Source organism: Arachis hypogaea, chromosome 8, assembly GCF_003086295.3.
Source record: "Arachis hypogaea cultivar Tifrunner chromosome 8, arahy.Tifrunner.gnm2.J5K5, whole genome shotgun sequence".
NCBI classification, from domain to species: domain Eukaryota; kingdom Viridiplantae; phylum Streptophyta; class Magnoliopsida; order Fabales; family Fabaceae; genus Arachis; species Arachis hypogaea.
In genome coordinates this window covers 16,191,994-16,209,560 of record NC_092043.1, presented here as the reverse complement: position 1 = coordinate 16,209,560, position 17,567 = coordinate 16,191,994, and the positions used below count along the sequence as shown (strand labels likewise).

General features: G+C 33.3%; 2 protein-coding genes across 2 annotated transcripts; one reads left to right on the top strand and one right to left on the bottom strand.

Annotated features, from left to right (window-relative positions):
* Positions 1 to 1,700: 1,700 nt before the first annotated feature.
* LOC112705065 (uncharacterized) lies at positions 1,701 to 3,302 on the top strand. The gene is made up of 2 exons (XM_025755925.1): positions 1,701 to 2,564; positions 3,027 to 3,302. The coding sequence occupies exons 1-2, from the start codon at positions 1,701 to 1,703 to the stop codon at positions 3,300 to 3,302; spliced, it is 1,140 nt and encodes a 379-aa protein (XP_025611710.1).
* A 3,853-nt stretch (positions 3,303 to 7,155) lies between these two features.
* LOC112706317 (RNA polymerase sigma factor sigC) lies at positions 7,156 to 10,901 on the bottom strand. The gene is made up of 7 exons (XM_025757568.3): positions 10,628 to 10,901; positions 10,138 to 10,301; positions 9,283 to 9,843; positions 8,692 to 8,922; positions 8,192 to 8,332; positions 7,877 to 8,077; positions 7,156 to 7,667 (listed from the first exon to the last, which is right to left on the bottom strand). Exons 1-7 carry the CDS (start codon positions 10,725 to 10,727, stop codon positions 7,377 to 7,379), a joined length of 1,689 nt encoding a protein of 562 aa, XP_025613353.1. The 5' UTR covers positions 10,728 to 10,901; the 3' UTR covers positions 7,156 to 7,376.
* Between the last annotated feature and the right edge of the window lie 6,666 nt (positions 10,902 to 17,567).

The window sequence follows — 17,567 nt, the reverse complement described above, 5'->3', positions numbered from 1 at the left end:
GGATTAGAATTTTCATAAAACATGGTTAAAGAATTGAAGAAGCAAAGTTTGAGTTGAATACAATAATCATCAATTGGCTAGATATTGCTAGAAGCTAACATATTGGAAGCTTGAAGATTTTTTAAGAACATTCAAGAGAATAGTACAACTACAACATTCTACAACATTGAAGAAATTCAAAATCAAATTAAATTGAAATTAGAAGATTCTGAAAACTACATGAATACAAGTTGAAAGATGATTCATGAAGCCAACTCATGAAATGGTGGTCGTTACAAAATTAATTTGTGATTTATAAATTATTATTTTAGTAGGAAGCATTGCCTATATAAAGGCACATATACCTTGTGTATTGTATGTTCCATGAAATGAAAAAAGATATGATTATGTGAAGTCCTTCTTTGTTCTATTATTTCATGAGTGTTGGTGAGTTTGAGAGATTAAAAATAGGTTTAATTACTCTGTTGGTCCCTATAGTTTAGCGAAAATTTTAATTAGGTCCCTACATTTTTTTCCTTTCAATTGGGTCCCTGCCCCCAATTTTTTTTTTCAATTAGGTCCCTACTGTGACCAAACAGTTAGAGTTAACAGAATATTCCGTTCCTAAGTTAAAGATTCCCTAACTTTATGTGAAATCCCTAATGCTCTTTCACTCATATTTTTCTGAAATACCATTTTACCCTCTCAGACTTAGAAACTGTTCAGTCTCTTCTCCCAAACTTAGAGAAGAAAGTCGTTTGCATTCCTTGCTTTCCAACTCGCTCAGCTGCAGAGATCAACTCCACCGGAATATTGCGGGAGGGTTTGGCGTCTCCGGTATAACTGTCGTCGTCGTAGGTGTTGCTTCTTCATCTAGGTAAGACAACGCTCAACGTTTCACTCGTTGAAGGGTTTTTGTTCTTTTCTCCTGGAAAAGTTTGTCATTCTGTTTATTAGAGCTTCCTTTTGTTTCTGAATGTGTTTGAAGAGGGATTTATGGCATTATTTTTTTTTGGTATGCAGTTATGGGTGATTTGGATTTCAGTATCGAAATCCATCATGGTGGCAAATTTGTTGACAGTGGACAACGATTAGAGTATTTAGGAAGAATGGTTGTGGAGGATTTACATTTTGAGGTTGATGAATGGTCATTGCAAGAGATTGTCAGTCAGATAAAGCAACTAGGGCATAAGGGTTTCGCTAGGGTCTGGTACAAGGAACCTGGGATGGATTTGAAGTCAAGTCTTAGAGAGTTGAAGTCCGATGGGGATGCGATGAGAATGGCTAGGTCACTGGTGTCAAATTCCTGCAAACATTGTGAGCTATATGTTGTCGATGGAGCCAGAGAAAGTAAGGGGATTGAGATCACTTCAACTGATGCTGATTATGTGACAGAGGAAGGTAAGGACATTGCTGATGATGATGGGTTGCTAGAGGTTGAAGTGGATGCTGAGTCAGAGCCTTCTACTGAAGAAGAGGTATTTGATGATAGTGCTGATGATGGTGACCATGATGATCAGTTTGGGTTTGAGGTGGAGGATAATGATCCACCATCAAATGCATTTGGGGGATTTACTGGCCCACTAAATGATGAGAGAACTGCAGCAGCTGGAACAGCTGAAGGTGATGAAGGTTTAAGGGAGGGTGATGAGTAGCTTAGGGGCTTATCTGATGGATATGAGACTGATGACATAAATAGTTATGAGGGGGACTCTGATGATATGATAAAAAAGAGGAGGTTCCCTAAGTACAATGAGGCAGAGATGAACAGAGAGTATGAATTTCAGGTAGGGCTAGAATTTAAATCACTTAGTCAATTCAAAGAGGCTGTTAAGGAGCATGCCCTATTGAATGGTAGGGACATTAGGTTTCGAAAAAATGATAAGGTGAGGTGTAGAGTTGTTTGCAAAGGAAGAAAGGGAAAGTGCAAGTGGGTTTGTTTTGTGAGTAAGGTAGGGGTTTCTGACTGTTTCCGGATCAAGACGTTGAATGGAAAGCATACATGTGGAAGGAACTATAGCGGAAGACTTACATCAAGTAGTTGGATCTCAAAGAAGATTGCCAACAACATCAGTAGAGGGGAAGAGATGAAGCTTGCGACATTTATTCAGACTATACAAGACAAATACATGGCCAATATCAGTGTTGGTAAGGCTTACTGGGCAAGGAGGAAGGCAAGAGAAGAGGTACATAGGCGGGCAATCCAACAGTATGCTAAACTAAGGGATTACTGTGCAGAGATTCTTAGGGCAAATCCAGGATCTAGTCTGACCATATTGGTTGATAGGCCTTCTCTTACGCACCAGCCCCGATTTATGAGAATGTACATGTGCCTTGATGCAGTCAAGAAAGGCTTCTTGGCGGGGTGTAGACCTATTATTGTTGTGGATGGATGTCACTTGAAGGGCGACCATGGACAGCAGCTGCTAGTTGCTGTTGGCAGAGATCCAAATGACAATTACTTTCCGATAGCCGTAGCTTCAGTAGAGGCAGAGACTAAGGACAGTTGGAGGTGGTTCTTGGAGATGCTGTTAAATGACATTGGAGAATCAAGAAAGTGGGTTTTTATGAGTGACCAACAAAAGGTATTACTTTACTTTTTTGCAACTAATTTTATCTAAATATAATTCTGCTATGTTTGTGATGATATATGCAACTGATATGAGTTTGTGAATATAAGTTTGTGAATATAAGTCTGCCATGTTTATGATGATATATGCAACTGATATGAGTTTGTGAATATAAATGGTTGTGAATCTAAGTCTGCTATGTTTATAATGATATATGCAACTGGATGCTTGTGAATATTAAGCTGATATATATATGATCATATATGCATTTGATAAGTTTGTAGATATAAATCTGAAATTTATATCATCATATATGCAATGCCTAAGATTGTGATTCAGAATTTGATATGTTAGTGATGCTTTGTTTAGATGCAATGGCTAAGCTTTTGAACATTAATCTTCAAAATTTGATATGTTAGTGAACATGTACCTGACCATGTTGTGTATATTGTGTTCTGGACTGAATCAATAAAATAGGGGCTGATGCAAATCTTTCAAGAGGCATTGCCAACAATGGAGCATAGGCTTTGTCTGAGGCATTTATATGCCAATTGTAAGAAAGCATATGGGGGTGGTACTGTACTAAGGGACCTAATTTTGTCTATTGCCAAAGCTACCTATGTGGAAGAATGGGAAAGAATGATGAATCAACTAAAGGAGCTCAACAGAGGCTGTTATGAGAAGTTGTTTGCTTTGGATCCAAAATTGTGGCAAAGAGTCACTTTACATTTCTGGCCAAGAGTGACATGCTGATGAACAACATCTCGGAGGCATTCAATGGAAGAATCCTAGAGGCAAGAGACAAGCCAATTCTGACAATGTTTGAATGGATTAGGTGCTATTTGATGACAAGGTTTGCAGAGAAAAAGAAGGAGACAGAGAGGTATGAGGGTACACTTTTGCCAAAACCCAAGAAACGGCTAGATATCATCGCGGTTAGAGCTATGGAGTGGCAAGCTAAATGGGCAGGAGACCTGAAGTTTGAAGTCCACCATAAGAACAAGATGATAATGGAAAGGTTTGTGGTCAATTTGATGGCTGGCAGGTGTAGTTGTAGGTTCTGGGGTTTGTGTGGTATGTCGTGTCCCCATGCTTGCTGTGCTATCTTTGAGAAGGGTGACAACCCAGAAGATTACTGTAATAACTATTACAGCAAGGCAGCATACCTTGCTACATATGGACAGTCAATATCACCAATCAATGGAGAAAATATGTGGCCAAAGATACAATGCGATACCATCATCCCTCCAATTTTCAGAGTTAAACTAGGAAGGCCAAGGATGGTTAGGATAAGGGAACCCGATGAAAACAGATCACAAACAAAATATAGAAGATCTGGAACTTCTGTTACCTGCAGTAATTGTGGCCAATACGGACACAATAGGAGACTTTGTCCAAACCCTATAGTGACAGGTATTGTTTGCCAAGTTATTTTGTTCATATGTTGATGTACTATTATTAACTGCTATTTCATCTTGTAGCTCCTGAAGACACACAAGGATCTGATGCTGCAACTGGAACTGCTGCTAATGAACCTACTACTGCTGATGAAGCAAATGGATCTGCAGCTACTGCAACTGCTAGATCCAGGATGGTTAAAGGGAGAGGCAGAGGAAGAGCAGCAGGAGGGATGGCCAGAGGAAGGGGTAGAGGGAGGGCTACACCCATGACTGCAACAGCATCAAGGCCTTCAAACACCCCTACACCCATATCCCAACCACCACACACCCCTGCACCCCCATCCCAGCCAGCACACACCCCTGCACCCACATCCCAGCCACTACACACCCCTGCACCCACATCCCAGCCACCACACACCCCTGCACCCCCATTCCAGCCACCACACACCCCTGTTCCACCCTCACAGCCTACAAAAACTCATTCACCACTATTACACCCTGCACCACCATCACAGCCTACCACCTTACCCACACCCGCATCACTGCCCACCACTTTGCCTACACCTGCATTATTGCCCACTGCACCAGCATCTCAACCTTTGCCCAAGACCAAAATATTTGGTGTTAGAAGAAGTGGAAGACTCAAGATTGGAGTTAGGAAGGAAACAAATCAGCCGCCTGAACATGTTGACCTTACACTTGATTGAGGCTGAAGAGAGTTTAGGGTTTCTTTTTTATATCTCTTGTGTTATGTAGGATTTGTGTTCACCTGTGACTCTGGTTTCTTTATTGTTTGGACCACTGTTATTATGTGTTGTGGACCACTTTTGTTATGTGGGTAGAAAACTGTTATGAGTGGGTGTCACATTTATTTTGTTGCTATCTAGGTGTCCTACATTATATAATGTAAAAAACAATGGTATCTATTATAATTCAATGGCATCTTTTGTTTTACCTACTTTTTTCTCAGTATCATACTTGTATGCATATTAAATAGCAAAGGAACAACTTTCATTTACAAAAATTAAACATTTCATATAACTTCATTGCACCCAACATAAACAGTACACTATTGTCTTATATAGACTATTACATTATCATAACAGCCATGCTTTCTACATCTTTACATATAACACTGCAACAATCAAAACACCTAATATCAAGCCCAGCATAATTAGCATCTTGTATTACTTTTTCATACTATCTTCCATCTTAGCAAATTGCTCCTCCACTGAACTCAGCTCAGCACATAACCTTCCTACCCAGGCATCTACTTCTCCAACCTCTGCAATTAATCTCTCTAGATCCACACTTAATCTGTTTATCTTCCTTTCTTGTGCCTCAAATTCTCTAACCCTTCTAGGTACTTGCTGTGAACTGTTCACTGCATCTTCTCTAGATATCTTTTTTTTCTTTCCCATCAACCCACTCAAAAAACTTGCATCTCCTATTAGGGCAAGAAATGAATCTTCTGTTTGGATTTTTTGATGTACTTGAACTACGAAGAATCAGAGTGTCTCCACAAAAGCACCGAACCCTCCTTTCCTTTTGCTTCAACCATCCGCTCTTCTTATCTTCTTCATCATCAATCCACTCGAAGGACTTGCATTTTAGCATTCTCCCACAACCAACATACCTACTTCCATGGCTTGCTACTGCCGAAGAAGACATCACAGCAACTGCCTCACCACAAAAACAAAGATGTCTCTTCTTGACAAGGGTTCTGGAACTAGAGACTCCTGAAGATAACTAACTCTGCTCTATGAGTATTGACATAGTAAGGGTAAGGGGTTGCAAAGAGAGGAGCAGAAGTTTGAGGAAGAGGCGAAAAGAAGAGAGTTAGAACTCAGATCCTACTGACTCTCCTTCATTTGTAAGGGATAAGTGAGGGTTATAATGGTCAAATCACTCAATCTTAACGTTTTTTGTAACGTTTACCGTCAATAGGGACCTAATTGAAAAAAAAAATTGGGAGCAGGGACCCAATTGAAAGGAAAAAAGTGTAGGGACCTAATTGAAAATTTTGCTAAACTATAGGGACCAACAGAGTAATTAAACCTTAAAAATATGATAGTGTTACTTAAGAGAGTGAGTGATCTTGGGGCCAATTGAAGTGTGGGTATTCTACATACAGAAAAAAATTATAGTATTAGAGGAAACATTTTTCTGTATTTGCAGTAAATTTCAGTGTAACACGAAGATATTTAAGTGTATTGTCTAAGAATTTTCGGTGTTTTTGTACTGATAAGTTCTACATAGTTTCTGCATAATTCAAAACTCTTCCTTTTCCTCTTCCTCATCTTCTGCTGCTTCTTTTTTTTTAATCATCATCACCATCTTCTTCTTCTTTTTTTCTTATTCATCTTTTCCTTTTTGTTTTACCTTCTCAAGTTTATTCTTGTTTTACTCTCTTAACAAGAATAAAAACAAAAAAATCAAACAAAGAAGAAACATATAATGCTACAAAATTACTTAGAAGGGGATGAACTTACATTCATTCAACTAAAAGAAAGAAAGAAATAAGGAAAAGAAGAAGAAGAAAAAAAATGCAGCATTAGAGGAAATATTTTTCTGTATTTGCAGCAAATTTCGGTGTAACACAAAGATATTTAAGTATATTGTTTAAGAATTTTTAGTCTATGTGTGCTGATAAGTTCTGCATAATTCAAAACTCTTCATCTTCCTTCTCTTCATCTTCTGCTGCTTCTTCTTCTTCATCTTCTTATTTCATTTTCTCATAATTCTTTTCGAATTCAGCTTCGCAACTTCCTTTACTTTTCACGAAGATTTTGAGAGATTTTGATCCTTGTTTGAATTATGAGCATTGCAGTTTTGATTGAGGGAGAAGAACTGTTTGCGCTATTCAAGAGTTAGAGAAGTGTTTGCGCTATTCAAGAGTTAGAGAAGTGCGTGTTTACACGCAATCTAACTTGAGAATTGTTTTTGTTGGATTTGAGCTAACTTGTATGAACTTGTATACCAAAAAGACTTGTATGTGTAGCAGCCCTCTATTTCTTTCTACAATGAATATCTACTTTCTTATAAATACATTTACTAACAAAGGGGATATAAAGTGTACACAAAAGATAAAATGTACACCAAGAATTTCTGATTGATTACCACCTCATGTTGTAGTTTAGGCTCAAGTACAAGAGCAGCACAAAATTTTACAAGAACAAATTGGAACAATCTTTGAACACATAAGGTAACTAGAATAGGTATTATACTATTTATTTCCATGTCCAATAAGAAGAAACAATACACACAAACAGTATCACATGCTTTATCGTTTACACTGTTTTATATAATATAATACTTTTATATATACAGTAAAAAATATCTTTAAAATGGTATGATGCTGCACTAGCGACAACTAAAAGTGATAGACAAGCCAAAACTATTGAAACTCCACCAAAGCCAATGACATCTAAGAATCTAAATCCAATAAATAAAAATTGAAATTTGATGTAGCTGCTTTGTTCCTTAATTTTGTTAGTGCTTTCCTTTCTATCTTCCTCACACATTCTTTGCTAACTTTGAAATATCTCCCTATTTCTTCAAGTGACTTTGAATGGTGATCTCTAAGACCAAAACGGAGGGTTAATATTTCTCTTTCTCTTGAATCCAAGACTTTCAAGAGATCATATAAGTCCTTTCTCATGTGTTGCTTCATCACAGCTTCTTCAGGATTCTCTATTGACATATCAGGCATAAATTCCTGCATAACATTTATGCAAAAAACAACTTATGACTTAACAAACAAGTAACAACAATGTTTAAGGATATATTTCTTGAGATTATAATGCTCTACTCTACATGAGAAATATTTTGTACTCGTTCTGTCTCGTACATTGAACTGATACACACCTGTCGATAGAGAATATGATGATCAGCTAAAAAATTTAGTCAAATATATCAAATTCTTACCGTATACTTTACACTAAGAGAGTCTCCCATCTTCTGATTGGTCGAAGCAACAACTCTCAGACAATTTCCAGCTGATCTAATTTTTTCCAAAGAAAGACCTGTCGCCTTTGCGATTTCATGATCATCTGGGCTTTTCATGGAGGTCATTTTCAGGGATTTTTGTGCTTTCTGTATCTGATTCATGGCCCTGCTCAATGACCACTAAAAAGAATAACAAATATGAAAAAATAAACAAGGATCAAATCAAGGTTTCACAAAACATTGACATTGGTATAAGGAAACAAAACAAACCAGCTATGCAGAAGAGGAACATACAGGAACTACGATTTCTCGAGCATATCGTTCCACCATTCTGGAAATTGATTTCCTTATCCAATACTGCACATAAGTTGAGAATCTATAACCCCTTGTATAGTCAAATCTCACAGCTCCCTGGAGAACACCTATATATCCTGCCTAAGAAATACGGTGACAAAAGTTACAAATTTAGTGAAAAGCTAAATGAAAGAAGCAAAATTTCAAATAAGTATATTCCCTGTCTATTCTAAAGTTTGATTTTATTCATACTTCTACTTTTGGGGTAGCACCTTACAAATCAATCTGTTATACACAGAATTCAAAGCCCCCTTCAATTAAAGTTCTTTGTTTGCACTTTACCCGCAAAACAAAATTTCTCCCAAGTTTATCTAGTTTCTTCTGATTCATTTTGGTAAGATTTGTGTGTCTTATGATATCAATTAAAGATCCAGCACAAAACTCTTGCTCAGGCCATTAAAATGATTAAATAAAACGGCATATACAATAACCAAACAGACCTGAAGTAGATCTTCCAGTGCTATTCCCATACCCCTGTACTTCCTTGCAAGGTAAACGACCAAGGAACGAGTACTTCGTATAAGCTCGTCACGACAACGTTGGCAGTAATGCAACTTCTGCTGTAGCACCTTCTCATGAACTCCAGCTGCTTCTGCCCAGCTTTTCAAGCTTGCTACTTGATTTGTACTCTCTTCTATTCCTTCTCGAATTTTCTCCAACTCTGCTAGAACCTAGAATGGCACATAATTATAATATTTAACCAAAAGATCCAAATCATGATATCAGTTGAACCTATTCTACTTGACAATAACATACTCCTTTTAGTTTACAATATCTTCCACTTTAGTCATTTTACAGTCTAACCTAAACCCAAAATAAAAAATTGGCTGTTTTCCTCCAGAATACCTTCTATTTCATTACTAATTTGTATGATAAACCTTTCATTCTTTATTGTGCTTAAGATTGAAAAGTGGTTAAAGGTCGATGATTTAGTAAGTGTTACCTTGAAATATGAGAATGACAGATATATGTAAATGTAATCAAGAAAGTCTCTGTAAAGTAATCAAAGATAGTATAAAGTATAAACTAACCTTTACTCCTTTTGACATTTCTGCCTCCCTTCTAGCAACCATTATTCTTGTATTTTTACGATTTGAAGCTTTCTTTACAGAAGCAGGAAGGGAATGCAATCTATATTCCTTATCATCAACTTTTGAAGTCAACGGCTGCAGCCGAACTTCCATAGCAGTAAATGCTTTCCGAGTTCTTCTTTTATTCTGTTTTTTCCTGGTAGACTGAACAAAAACTTTATCTATCTTCTCATCTATTTTCCTGTTTTCCTTCTGGTGCTCTCCAAGTCCAACGGCATGTGACGACAGTTCAAGAGATCTCGACAGACAGACATTGAACAATTCCAGAGCTCCAAGCTTTCCAAGTTGCAAGACAATGTCACTTGTCAATTTAATTGCTTCAGAATCAGCGAAAGTTTGTTCCAAAGTGCCTAGATTTTCCATTAACAAACGATAATGTATCGCTCTAAAAGACTGAAATTTGAGGCAGGCTGTTGATATCTCCTTTTCAAAATGCCTTTGTCTTTGTGTATTATTAAGCATTTCTTGCACACTACTAATAGACCTCTTACCCTTCTTCACCTGGGAAATATAAACCTTGTGAGAGTTTACAATAACACACACACTATGTATCTATGTCTATGCATAGAAACCAAAATATAATTATTAAAGGGAAAAAAAAGGCAGCTTAGTGCACAAACATCCCGCGTCGCAGCCGCACCTAAAGGGGGGTAATGTACCAGCTCAAGCTGATAGTTACATCCGTGACTGTTTTCATGGCTTAAACTCACATGGAGACAACTCAATCATTGCTCTAAGGCTTCCCTTCATACCAGAATATAATTATATAGCTTGATTAAAAGGCCTATGGTGTACCTTGATTTCTTCTATGTATAAAGAATCATTGTCCAAGGTTTCCAATTCTGATGACAAACAACTGAATGCTGTTGGAAAGCTTCTCTGGGATGCTTCTCCTTCTTCATTTACGGTCGAAAGCGAAGATAGCCTCGCTGAGTTGAAAGTTGCTTCCCTGCCTCCAGCTGGATAAAATTGTAACCAAAATTCAGAGCACAGCAATTGAGAGAAAGGCTTCAATATTTTTGTTTATTTTTCTTTCTTTTTTTGTGTATTTTTTTATTTTGTGCTAGAAACTTGAAATTGTATTCCCCTACTTCTGGCTAGAAAAACCATACATAAATAATCATAATTAGACCATGAGTTAATTCTAACAATAAAACCTAAAACTTGAACAAACAGACTTTGTCATAATTCATAACAGCTATTAAGTATGCAAATTGTAAATTATTAATCAAGGAATAAAAACAGAGCAATTAATAATGAAAAAGGGAAGGAAAATTGAGCTGACCAGAAGAAAGTGCGATACATGAGTGATTGTTGAAAGAGAAAGGAGAGTGAATAGCAGCAGAAGAAGCATTATAATTGAGCCTCAGGTTAAGCAAACCCATGATGCTGTTTCCAGAATTCAAGAGAAAGAGGAGATTCCATTAAATGAAGTTAGTTAAATTGCTTCTGTTACAACCACCACCAGTTATTCATCTTCCCCCTGCAATGCAATGGCTGCCAAGTTTTTGCGTCTATTTTCCACTCTTTATCCTATTTTACAATTTATTCTTAATTACAAAATACTTAAATTGCCAATTAGCATAAAAATGAAAAAAAAAAGGAAGTTAGTCTTTTTTTTTTTTTTTTATCCATAGTATTTCCTATTTCGACAAGTAAATGATTAATTTGTTAGGATCAGAACTCTATTTAAGGGTTTTTTGTTGACTAATGAATTATTACATGATTCAAATCACTAACGCTTTAGCAAACTAGTAAGTTAATCATTCGATCAGCCCAACTTGATTTCTTTTTCTTTCTCATATTTTTCTAGTAAAGAAACATTTCGTGGGGAGAAAATACTCGGTTTGTGAAGTTATACTCAAGTCTCAATTTAGTCCTTAAAGTTTTAATTGCCTCAATTTAGTTCCAAACTTTTTCAATTGATTCTGTGATGGAAATTATCGTAGGGACTAACGTGATTAAAATTTAAAAATTTTAAATACTAAATTGAGACAATTAAAATTTTAAAGACTAAATTAAAGTTCGAATGTAATTTTAAGGACCAATACTCCTTTGTGATAAAACCGTTCAAACATGAAAAGTAAGTTTATTAGGCCCAATATAGTGATCAGGCCCAATCTATGATCAGAGCTTAAGTAACATTTTGTTGTGGCCGAGGCTTGTCACAATAACAAATACATTTGCCTCTTATAAGTGTTACATAAATTCGAATCTCTTTTGATGAAAAAAAAAAATATATTTAATGGGTGTCTATGTTGTATTGACTAAAAAAATAAAATATTTTTTTAATGAAAAAAATATTTTTAGATTTCCTTATCCTCATATTAGAGCTTAAATAATAAGAAAATAGGACCACCAAATATGTATGTACGGATCTGACAAAAAATAAAAAGTCTAAATTTTCTGTTGGTTTAGAAAATTTTTTGTGTTATTTTAAAAAAAAATTATCTGCTATTATTTAATATATATATATATATATATTTTAAAAAATACTGTATTTTTAACTTTGTTTTGAACTGTTATTATTGACCATTATTTCTCCTTTATACTTAGGCCAATGTTACTATCTTGAGGATTTTTTCTTTACATATGTGATGAAGAGACGTGAAGTAGCTTTTTTACGATGCGTGTTTATCTTGTCTACACACGTGCAGTCATTATTACAGATTTAAAGGTGGAGATACAGAAAATGTAAGTTGTATCAGCACAAATTCAAATTATGTTAAATTAACGTATGATTAATGATATTAATTAAGTTGTTAGACTTTTTTTTTTTAAATACGAGGCTTGTTATACATATAAGTCTTTTTGGCTTACAAACTATACAAGTTGGCCAAGTTCAAGAAAAAGAGAAAAATACGCACACCACTCCTTTAAAATCGAGTGTACAACGCATACGTTCATTATGCGCACTCTTCCTCTTCTTCCTCAATCAAAACGCAAACCGTCAAGATTCAAGCGACTTCGAAACAAACTACGATTCTGAAGACACGTTCCAACTTCTTGCAAAGAGTAGAAGAAATCAAGAAGGAAAGATACAAATCTCCATAAAAAATCACCAGAAAAACGAAGAAACATTATTTAAAGTATTGTTTTACTATTCTTCTAGGTTTTTTTTAAATTGTCTCTGCCATGTGCCTCGTCCTTAACTAGTAAAATATTAAAAGATTTCAAGAAGAAATATACTGTCTCCCCATGTTTTGGGTGTATTTCTGTAATCATTTGGGTGTATTTCTGTAATCCTTTGGGTGTATTTATGTAACCGTTTGGGTGTATTTCTGTAATCCTTTCGGTAACCGTTTGAGTGTATTTATGCGATATTTTGGGTGTATTTCTGTAATCGTTTTGGTGTATTTCTGAAGTTCCATTATCTTCAAAATAATTTCAAAACTTGATTTCAGAAACCATTAAAATCGAAAAAAAAGAACGAAACAAGAAGGAGATCCAACAAATTCGAAAAAAGAAATGAAATCTTCACCAAGATTTGAACCCAAATGCAGCATATTAAGAGGCACATGGTGTTACCAATTGAACTAAGCCTCAGCTGCAAATTTATAGTTTATCAGTTCCATTAACTAGAATGATGGGCATCTTTATTTTTGTGATCTAGTGTTTTTTTGGCATAAGTAACATCATTATTTATTTTTGAAAAAGTGTGATCCCTGGGTTTTTTTGTTTTATACAAATAAGTTTATTTTTATGATGGTATTAGTGCGTGTTTTCGTGCAGTATACATAAAAATATATAAAATTCTTTGTTAAAAAAATAAACAAAAAATATATAATAATTATGAGTATAAATATTTATATAGTTATAATTAAAATCAAAGTTTAATAATTTTTAATATTAAAGATATTAAATTAAAAATAATTAGTATTTGTTTTAATTAATTTGAGTTGGTTGAGTTTGTTCTCTTAAGTAAGTATTAGGAATTTAAATCTCGTATTGTATATATAATAATTTATTGACTAACAATATATTCTTAATAAATGGAGCTTTAATTTATGGTGAATTAATCTTCAGGCTATTGAGATGAAAAATACTATAAGAAAAAATAGTAATTTGTCTTTAATGTAAAATAATTTTTCAATGATAGCAATATTTTTTTAAATAAATTATTAAAATTTAGTCGTAACAATTTTATTTGTTGGTATCATATTTATTTTTAAAGTCAAAATAATATAATCAATGTTATTACCTGTTAAAATTTTATATTTGATGACACAATTTTCAAGTTTTTAAATTTATAATTTCATGCCATTAAAATATTAGAAAAAAATTCTGATGAATGTTTAAGGTTTTAAAATTAATTCATTAAGAAGTCCTAATGGAGGTTTAGGGTTTTAAAATTAATTAATTAAGATCTCAAGAAAAAAAGTTGATATTAAACTTATGCCATTAAAATAATAGAAAAGAATTTTTAATAGATGTTTAGGGTTTTAAAATTAATTAGATAAGATCTTAAGAAGAAGTTGATGTTGAAGAGGAAAAAATAATGGAGAAGAAGAAGTTATGAAGAGTAAACTGTATAGTTATTTATTGTTAAAATAATAAATGCAGTTAAATGATAAAAACATTGGTGCAAAAAATTTTTTTTATTATAAAATCTTTATTACTAAACTAATTCAATACATACCGCCACAAAAATTCCTAAAAGCAAGATAGTTTCCATGCCTTTTTAGAAAATTACTAAAAATTCAATTCAACACATCCGGCCACAAGAATTCAAAGCTAAATATAGTTTCAATCGAGTGAGGAACACGCAAAGGATGATATTTTAGTCTATCAAAAATCTTTATTTATATAAATTTTGAGGTAGCTTACAACCTCCGGGGAGAGAGGTGAGTATATTTTGAGACTTATAACATATTATTTTGGTCAAGAATAATCTCTTGTGTATATTTCGAGACTAAATATAGTTTCAATGAGTAAGGAACACTCGATGAATGATAATTTAGTCCTCGTTTTGACTGAAAATTTTTATTTACATGAGTTTTGGCGTAAATCGTATACCGTAAATTGTAAATTCTAAAACCTAAGCATATGATGTAAATCCTAACATATTGATTTTTTTTCTAACTTTGCTAAAAAAAAACAACTCATTTATTCAATTAAAGGCTTTTAAGTTATTACACTTTTATTCTTGCATTTTAAATAAGTCCAAAGCTTAGTTTGATAAAATTTTTATTTTTTAAAAGTAGCTTATAAAAGTTAACTTTTAAAAGATAATTTTTTAAAAAGTATAGTATTTATATTTGGTAAATCAAACTAAAAATAATTTTTAATAAACACAAGTAACAACAATTATATTTAATAAAATAAATTTTAAAATTTAAAAATACTATAAAAGACATAAATTTAAGCGTTAAATTTAAAAATTAGTTAATATATGAAGTTATATTAAACTTTTAAATTTTAAAAAGTACAATACAACTTTAAAAAATTCTACCTTAATTACTTTCAAAAGTACTCCCAATCTTTCAACGAAAAGTTTGTGGTTTTAAAAAGTATTTCTCTGTTTGAGAGTTATATCCACAACTAACATTCACAAAAATAATGGCCCAAGTCGAAAATGTGCATGTCAAAGTAGCAAAATGGGAAACCAACTTGGGTTGGTCGAGTGGTCAGCTCACTCGTCCGCTTAAGCAAGTGTCGGGAGTTCGAACCCCGCCTTGTGCATGCAGCAACTCATTGGCCAGCGACAGACCCTTAAATGGAGCTCAGATTCGCGACGGATTAGTCTTCAACCTGTCGGGTTGGGGGATACCGTTTGGGTAAACCAAAAAAAAAGTAGCAAAATGGGCATAAACAACAAAATATTCCAGCACCATAATTATCATCATTAACAACACATTAATCCCTGCTAATTAAACTACATGCTTGTGACAAAATCTACATTTTCTGTGTTTTCATAAATGTTCCAGCAAATACCGTCTGCGCGTGCTCAAACAACTTCAACACACGTTAAACTTCAATTATGCCACGCTTTTTTAACACCTGCTAAATAAAAAAATGTTCTTTTACATCATAGCACTGCCCTTATAATTATTGTTGTTTGCTAAACTAAAACTGGTGCAGCAAATTAAGGTTTAGTTTGGTAAATTTTTTACTTTTTAAAAATAGTTTATAAAAGTTAACTTTTAAAAGATAACTTTTTAAAAGTTGTGATATTTATGTTTGGTAAATCAAATTAAAAATTGCTTTTAATAAACACAAGCAACAACAATTGCATTTGGTAAAATAACTTTTAAAATTTAAAAATACTATAATAAACATAAATGCAAGTATTAAATTTAAAAATTAGTTAACATATGAGGTTATATTAGACTTTTAAATTTTGAAAAGTACAAGCCAACTTTAAAAAGCTCTATCTTAGGGCTTAGTTTGGTAAAACTTACTTTTCAAAAGTAACTTATAAAAGTTAACTTTTAAAAGATGGCGGTTTAAAAGTTATAACATTTATATTTGGTAAATCAAATCAAAAATAGCTTTTAATAAATATAAGCAACATCAATTGTGTTTGGTAAAATAGCTTTTAAAATTTAAAAATACTATAATAGATATAAATGCAAGCATTAAATTTGAAAATTAGTTAACATATGAGGTTATATTAGACTTTTAAATTTTGAAAAGTACAAGTCAACTTTGAAAAGCTCTATCCTAGGTGCTTTCAAAAGTACCTGATCTTTTAAAAGTTGCAAGCACAATCACATGATATTTTTTATTTACTAGACACAAAATGAGGAGTTTAAGCTTTTAAGAAGTACAAGCACCTCTTAAAAAAGCTTTACCAAACCAAACCTAGGTGTTTTCAAAAGTACCCCGATCTTTTAAAAGCTGCAAGCACAAGCACATGGTATTTTTTATTTACCAAATACAAAATGAGGAGCTTGAACTTTTAAAAAATACAAGCACATATTCGAAAAGCTTTACCAAACCAAGCCTAAAAAGATGAACCCAATTTTTCAGTAGAAGAATTTTATATACATTATCGATATATATTTTATTTCTATATTCTTAATTTTTGTGCTAAAATTAATTGGTAAAAAGTTATGATGTATGAATACTAATATGGATACGGAATACGATATAATATAAGATACATCAACATAAGGATTTTAAAATTTTATAAGACACGAGAATATGCATATATATAAAATATGATGTATTTTTTAGAAAAATAGTAATGATATATTGATATTTTATTGATATTAAAAGATAAATTAATTTTTTAATTATTTTTAATATCTTATTTAATTATATAAAATATTTAAAATATTTTATTTTAATAAATAATAATATATACTATTTCTAAATTTATTTTAAAAATACATGTTAAGAATAAGGTTGGATATGCTGACACATGATATAAAATATTTAGATATATTTAAACATGTTCGAATTTTTTTTATTTTTTATTAAGACATGGTTGGACACGGCCGACCTGTGTTCTCTTATTAGAAGAAGAATATCTCCAATAAAGAATTAGAAGAAGAATTAGTATCAACAGGCATACCTGTGTTTTTTGATTCATTCTCATTTTCTGCTCTAGAACCTGAATTGGCAGCAATTTTTTCATTATTCTGGTTTTTCTGATCATCTTGCACACTCAATTTTGAGAAATTATCAAAAAGCTAAACAGGTGGAGATTTTTTCTCCGGTTGAGCTGGAATAGTACCATTCCGAGGTTGGTTTCTCTTTTCAGTTAAACCCCTACCAACTTGATCTGCCTTAAGCCATTCACCAACTTTATCTTTTTTGATATTTTTTGGGCAGAATCATCAATAAAAAATTGACCGTTCTTAGATTTATGTCCCAATTTTGCACAATAAGTACAGAACACACCTATACGTTCATAGCGTACTACGATTTTTAATATTTTCTGATTAGGATCAAGCAATTTCAGTGTATCCCTCACTCTTTTATCATCGCCACTTTAGCTTTCACTATGTGTGTATCTTTGCTTCTAACTTCAAATAGAGCAACATCTTCAATTTGACCAAGTCTCCCACCCAATTTTCGGCCAACCTCAAGCGTTTTGTATTGTTCAGGCAATCCCCAAAATTGTGCCCATACAGAAAAAGAAGAGATGTGATTATCCTCCATGTTTATTTATTGCTTCCATCTGTGAACATGAATAACAAAACTCTTGAATAACTAAGACGAACCCCTTTCAATTCGAGTCACATCAGAATCATTCTCAAAGAAAAATTGAAATTGAT

Excerpts from the sequence above, each read along its gene's own strand:
- LOC112706317 (XM_025757568.3), bottom strand. The coding sequence starts at position 10,727 with ATGGGTTTGCTTAACCTGAGGCTCAATTATAATGCTTCTTCTGCTGCT. Across the intron at positions 9,844-10,137 it reads TATACATAGAAGAAATCAAG|GTGAAGAAGGGTAAGAGGTC; the intron begins GTACACCATAGG and ends TATATTTCCCAG. Across the intron at positions 8,333-8,691 it reads CACTGGAAGATCTACTTCAG|GCAGGATATATAGGTGTTCT; the intron begins GTCTGTTTGGTT and ends CGTATTTCTTAG.
- LOC112705065 (XM_025755925.1), top strand. The coding sequence starts at position 1,701 with ATGATAAAAAAGAGGAGGTTCCCTAAGTACAATGAGGCAGAGATGAAC. Across the intron at positions 2,565-3,026 it reads TTATGAGTGACCAACAAAAG|GGGCTGATGCAAATCTTTCA; the intron begins GTATTACTTTAC and ends TCAATAAAATAG.